The sequence below is a fragment of the Euleptes europaea genome, chromosome 13 (genome assembly GCF_029931775.1).
Source record: "Euleptes europaea isolate rEulEur1 chromosome 13, rEulEur1.hap1, whole genome shotgun sequence".
NCBI lineage: Eukaryota > Metazoa > Chordata > Lepidosauria > Squamata > Sphaerodactylidae > Euleptes > Euleptes europaea.
In genome coordinates this window covers 15,982,357-15,988,451 of record NC_079324.1, presented here as the reverse complement: position 1 = coordinate 15,988,451, position 6,095 = coordinate 15,982,357, and the positions used below count along the sequence as shown (strand labels likewise).

Genomic DNA, 6,095 nt, shown 5'->3' with positions numbered 1-6,095 from the left:
GAATTTGAGACAAAATACACTGATATTTTTTTTTAATGAAAGGAAATTGTCACAGATTGGTAGCAAACTTCAAATACACTAGAACGGGCAAATGGATTAGAAATCTTTCTAGCCTAAATGCAGAAGGTTAGTCGTGATGATGTTTGCCCACAGGCAAAAGGACAGTTTGGCAGGGCATCTCCGCATCAGGCCCTTCAGGTTAAGCCCTATTCCTGCTATCTGCCTCGCAAAAGACACTATTTCAACAGGACTGCTGCCTTTGAAATGAGTTTTTAATGAGAAGCCTTGATGTACTGAAACAAATTCACCAAAGCAGAAAGTTTGCTGAATACAAGATATTTTACCCGATAATCTACCAAGAGCTGAAAGCATTGTTGTGGATCTGCAGAACCCATCTGGACAATGTTCAAAACATAGCCCCTATTCTTGATCTCTCTCTTCCAGCAGCAGCAGCCAAATTTTACAAGTTTGATTATTTGGAATGACTATGCTTGACTGCAAACTGCTTTCCAAGGTCTAAACAGAGAAAAGTTTATACAGTGGAATGGAACTTTTGCACATTGTTTCCTGAAATGTTTCAGGATGTATAGAAATAAGGACTACAGCCGGTGTTGGGTATTGTTTCACCATCTAGCCATGGATCCAGTTCCATCAAGCCAGCAGTAAAACCTGGCACAGATTCGTGCATTTGGGTCCTTCAAAAGTCAGTTAAGACAAGCAGGGACAGCCTGTGAAATTCCCTACATTGGTCAATTCAGTGAAATTCTTGTAACATTTCATCTTTGAAAGCCTATGCCTTGACCTACAAAATTACAACACACAAAGAAATACCCTAATTTCAGCAAGCAATTTTGATCATTACTATGCTACTTTTTTTTTAGCAGAAGTCACAACTTAAAAGACATCAACATTACAATATTTTTTTCAATTATCTTTGAGGCAGTTCAGGCACTGGGGCTTCTTTAGAGAAATTTTTGCTCCCCCCCCCCCTTGAAACAGTTGGATTTATAATTATAAATCTGCATTATTAATAGCAAAATACGGTGTTCGTAAGTTTACAAAAAACGATGCAACTGACAAAATATACGTTATACAGGCTAGAAAAATCAAAAGATTTCTTTTTGGACCACTGTCTTCAGCTCACATTTGCGATTATTGTCTTGGCGCTGTGTTTTATGCTGTGCCCCGGCAATTGGCATTTGATAAAAAACAACGAAACCTTCTCTATTTTTCTTGAAGCATGGACAATTTTGCCATTGTAGAAAAAGCTGTGGAAGTTTCCCTTTGCAGAGTATTTAAGGCTTTAGGCAGGGATGGGTGGAGAGGGGGGAAATCAGGCTTCTTGCTTTGCGAGGGCTTCCGCTTCCTGAAACAATAACCATCATCAACAACAACAACATCATCATCACAGAATAAAATGTAGCAAAATGTTGACCGCTTGGTAGGGTTGTCAGATCACTTGGATTGACGGGCAATTGCCCGCCAATCCATTGGCTGGCTCAGGAGCGGGGATCATGCGTGTGCGGCTGCACCAACGCTATTAAGTCACTTCTGGTTTGCGCACAGAAGCGTTGCATTGCAATGGGTTGCTTTACCACTCATACCCCCCAAATGCTACATAATCGCACAGCCGTGCAAGCGCAATCCCCACCCCAGCTCTGCTCCAAAAACCTCCCGCCAGAGGAGAGGGGGGGCCTGGAAACCCTACCGCTTTGATATGTTGCTGGAGGAGAAAGGAAAAACTGGGGCAAAACCCAATCGAATGGCAAAGGCCTTTTATGCATTCTCAGTTTCCTCTTTCTTGTGTCTTCGGGGGGGGGGGGAGTGTTATACATGCGTTTTGCTTCCTTCATTGGTCAATTAGATATAACACCAGTTTTTATGAAGCACAAAAAGCTGTTGATTTAAACTACAGGGAGAAACGCTTCATTTAAAGCTGTGTGATGTTGAATTGACCCATCAGAGGGAGCAAAACACAGGCATAACTGAACCCCCTCCCCCCGAAGAAACAGGAAGTTAGATGCAAGGAAACTGAGAATGGCCATAGCCACAAGGACACAGCATCTAGCCACCTCCATTACTAAAAGATCCTTGGAGATACTGTTCTAAGCTGACTCGATCCATGTTTGAGAACATTTCAGGATATTCTGATAAATTTCATGTTAGCTCCTCTTGGAGGAAAATCCCCACCAAATCAGCGAGGTCGCCAAATTCTGTGCAGCAATCTATAAACTTTGTCAAAGTCTTTTACGATAAAATCCAAAAAAACTACGGAAAACAAAGAAAAAGAAAAAAAATATTTTTTTAATATGAGTTAAAATGTTTATTTTTTACTTAACTGTAAATTATTTTAATTAAATATACTCTCTCAATTTAAGATGACACAACTTTTAAACAATATCAATGTACCCGTGGTAAAATTGCTGTTATGTTCTTAATTTTTATTGGCACAATGCCACAATAAATGTACTACTACTACTGTGTGCAAGCAGGAAGTTTGGCTGAATACAAGATTCGAATCCAGTAGCACCCTAAAGACCAACAAGATTTCCAGGATACAAGTTTTTGAGAGTCCAAGCTCACTTCATCACATACATGTAGGACAAAGGGAGCTTCGACTTTCTCTCTTTGACAAGCTTATGCCCTGGAAATCTTTGTCTTTAGGGTGCTCTGAATCTTGCTCTTATACCGCAGACCAGCACAGCTCCCCACCTGAGACTGGCTGGAGACAAGCACTGGAAAAGACAACGTGGAGCCCACCCACAGCACTCCAAGCCCACCTTCAAACTAGCAGTCGGGCAGACATGCCGATGAGGCAAAAGCTGGATGAAGCTTTAAAGCTCTGCTCTCCCCACAGGCTGCTCCTTTGGCCCCCCACTGCCGCCTCTGCAGCATTCATTTGCTTGGGACAATTCATTTGCTTTTTCTAGACAGAGGAAGAAGTGGGTAGGAAGAGACAGTAGCAGGAAGCCGAGCCAGTAGGGCAAAGCCAAGCTGCAGGGCCTTAGCCAGTGCTTGAACTGCTGGTGTGTTGGACGCTGCGGGCTTGAAGGGGACTCAAAAGGCGGCGGACGTAAAACGATCCCTGCGGGAATAGATCCCTCTAACCCAGGGGTACCCAACATGGTGCCCGTGGACGTCATGGCATCCACCGACACCTTTTCTGGTGCATGCTAAATTTTTAAAGGAAGTGGGAGGGCCAGATAGGGCTTTTGCCTAGTAAGGATTCTGACTGGCTGTGCAGATTTTGTTTTAAATGTTGCTTTGGCAGCAGCTGCCAGCACAGCACAAGGATCTGCACTGTGTCACTGAAGTTAAGCTGTTGCAATCATTTTTGAGGCGGGCTCTGCAGCACCCATTTTGTGGCAGCCGTTTTGTTCCGGCGCTCACCACGCCATGTCAGCATTCCAAAGGTGCTCGCAGGCTCAAAAGGGTTGGGGACCCCGGATCTAGGCCAGCATTCCTGTTCCCCGGGTTGGCCAACCAGTCATCAAAGCACCCCATCGTTGTCCTCCAGAAACTCTGAATATGGAGGTTCTATTTAGCCATCATGGAAAACAGCCGTGGATAAACCTCTCTTCCTCAAATTTGTCCTGTGAAAAATGTTTATACTTCCTAGCTCGCTGGGCTGGTGTGAAAATGGATCAACATGGAGGTGGAATTATGGACACATTCAAAAAAATCACCAGTGTTTCAGGGTTCATATTTAGCTTCGGGATCCTGAACAATCCAGAATTTTGCTGATTAATTTCCACTTTGAATGTCTGATGACTGCTAGAGTAACAATTGTCCGCTTGCCGATTTGGGGTGGGTGGGGGTATCCAGCAACTCGGGAGAATCGGAAACGCTAACATGTTTTGTTTTAGGTGAACGCCTGACTGGCGACCAAGTCTTGTCTCATCCTATCAAAATCAAGGCTTCGTTTTTCCAGTTTTCTGGTTTGCCGTAGCAACCTAATGCTTAACTGGCCTAGACAGTTCCATAAAACAGGTCTAACCTAGGGCAACATTTATCACAAAAGACAGCACAGGCTTCTCTCTTCAAAGGTGAGCATAGATTTCTTTGCAAAAGATACGTCTTTGAAAGAAGTCCTTTCAAGTTTTTTTAAATGTGTTTTTTTTAACCCCCCCACAGCCTCCTATTTGTTCTATTTTTTTCTTTTCCTGACACTAATTGAATGCCCCCCTACTTGGTAAATTCCCTGAAGAGTCAGTTGCGCTTTCGGCAAAGAAGCCCCTATTAGGAGAAGACCCTCGGGTTACACTCCAAACTGCCAAGTTCTGCGCTGTTGCTATTAACATACACAGAACTTTATTAGAAAATGATTGTTAGAATATTTTACAATTTTATCAGTTTTAAGATGATAATTTTAACCAGGGGTTGCTTTTATTGATCTTATACCTTTATATGTCTGTGATTCTGTGGTGCAAAACTATTGAGTCTGGAATTTTTGATGTTTTGGCACGTGATTGGTCAGTCGACCGTATTAATAAATTTGAATTTGACACAAATTGAACGTTTCTTCTGGTCCTTGCAAACCGGTGGGGTTCTGCCTTTTGAACTACCCTGCAAGCTTACATGTTTACAGCAGCCAAAGTCTCTTAAGCGAAGTTCGGATGCCTCCCGACTACCAGCAAGCGATGGTGAAGATCTGACTAAAAGTCACAGAAATGAAATGCGAAATGACGACGGCACATACCTTTGAACCAGGGGGAGCTGTCAGGCCTAAAAAAGCATAGACGGCATTATTTTCTCGAGCTTCAAAGAAGGCTTCGTAATCCTGGGAGACAGAGAGCACAAAACATTAGATAGGAATATCCAGCGCCAGGTCCAGGCATTTGAAAAGTGTCAATGCGGGGTGGGAGAGGGACGAGAACTGGTTCACGGGGGCCAACAAGTCGTGTTATCTAAACTGTGTTGGTCTTAGGGCCTCTGACAATGCCCTTGATGGATGGGGTCATACATATCTTATGGCCTGTGACTTTCACACTGGACCTCTCCGGAGTCATGTGAGTATCTGGATCTGTCTTATACCAAGTGATACCACTGGCCCATCTAGTACTCTTATTCTGCCTGTCATCCGCCGGAATCCAGGATCTCAGGCAGGAAGAAGTCTTTCCCATCACCTGCTATCCTAGATCCTGTAGTTGGAGATCCTGGGGACAGAACCCAGGACCGTCTTCATGAAAAGCAGACACTCTGCCCCTCAGCCATGAGCTCACTTTTTGTGGTGGAAAGACATCGCACCCTCACAATAAAAGCAAGATCCCTCCACACACACTTTGTCAGCTCTTGGACAAAGGAAGTCTAGGGTTACTAGGTGGAGGAAGGCAATGGCAAACCAACTCTACTCATCTTTTCCCTGGAACACCCCGTGGATGGGGTCGCCATGAGTCGGGTGCAACTTGACAACATGCTCTTCTTCTTCTCCACTTTATAGGTGAATGGGGTGGACGGAGTGAACCAATCCTGTCTAGTTTGGCCTTTAGGGTGTGTTCCCTATAGGAATCCACCCGCCTATTGCTTCTGAGAGCTTAGCTCTATGTTTCCTGAACATGGACATCCACAGCGCAGAGGAAGGCCTTTTTGGTGAGGGCCCCAAAGTTGTGGAACGGATCTTTCTAAGGAAATTCAGGCACACATCAGCACTGGACTTCTGAAAGTAGCGCAACACCCACTTGGCTGGCAAGCTTTTGCCTAATAACCGGGAGCATACCTGGATTTATTTTGAGGTTGCAGGAAGACCATTCAAGCCTGCCTCAGGAAAAGCTAAAGATCACACAGCATATGCAAGGGTGATGTATTGTTAACTTCTTAATTATGCTGCAGTTTTTTTTAATGCAAGCATATTTTTTAAAATGTGAATATATAAATATCAATGTTCTCTACATAACTGATAAAAAGTGAGCTCACTGAATGAGAAAGCCAAGTGCGAAGAGAGCCAGTGTGGTATAGTGGTTAAGAGCAGTGGTTTGGAGCGGTGGACTCTGATCTGGAGAACCGTGTTTGATTCCCCACTCCTCCACATGAGCGGCGGATGCTAATCTGGGGAACAAGATTTGTTTCCCTGCTCCTACACGCGAAGCCAGCTGGGT

The 6,095-nt window shown here is 44.1% G+C and overlaps 1 protein-coding gene across 1 annotated transcript in view; it reads right to left on the bottom strand.

The window, feature by feature from the left end:
* Nucleotides 1–1,229: 1,229 nt before the first annotated feature.
* Nucleotides 1,230–6,095, bottom strand: part of SH3BGRL (SH3 domain binding glutamate rich protein like) — a 67,532-nt gene continuing 62,666 nt past the window's right edge. The window contains exons 4-5 of the mRNA XM_056858968.1: nt 4,700–4,780; nt 1,230–1,366 (exon numbers count right to left, since the gene is read on the bottom strand). Coding sequence (XP_056714946.1) covers nt 1,334–1,366; nt 4,700–4,780 — 114 coding nt within the window. The 3' untranslated portion in view covers nt 1,230–1,333. The remainder of the gene's footprint in view (nt 1,367–4,699; nt 4,781–6,095) is intronic.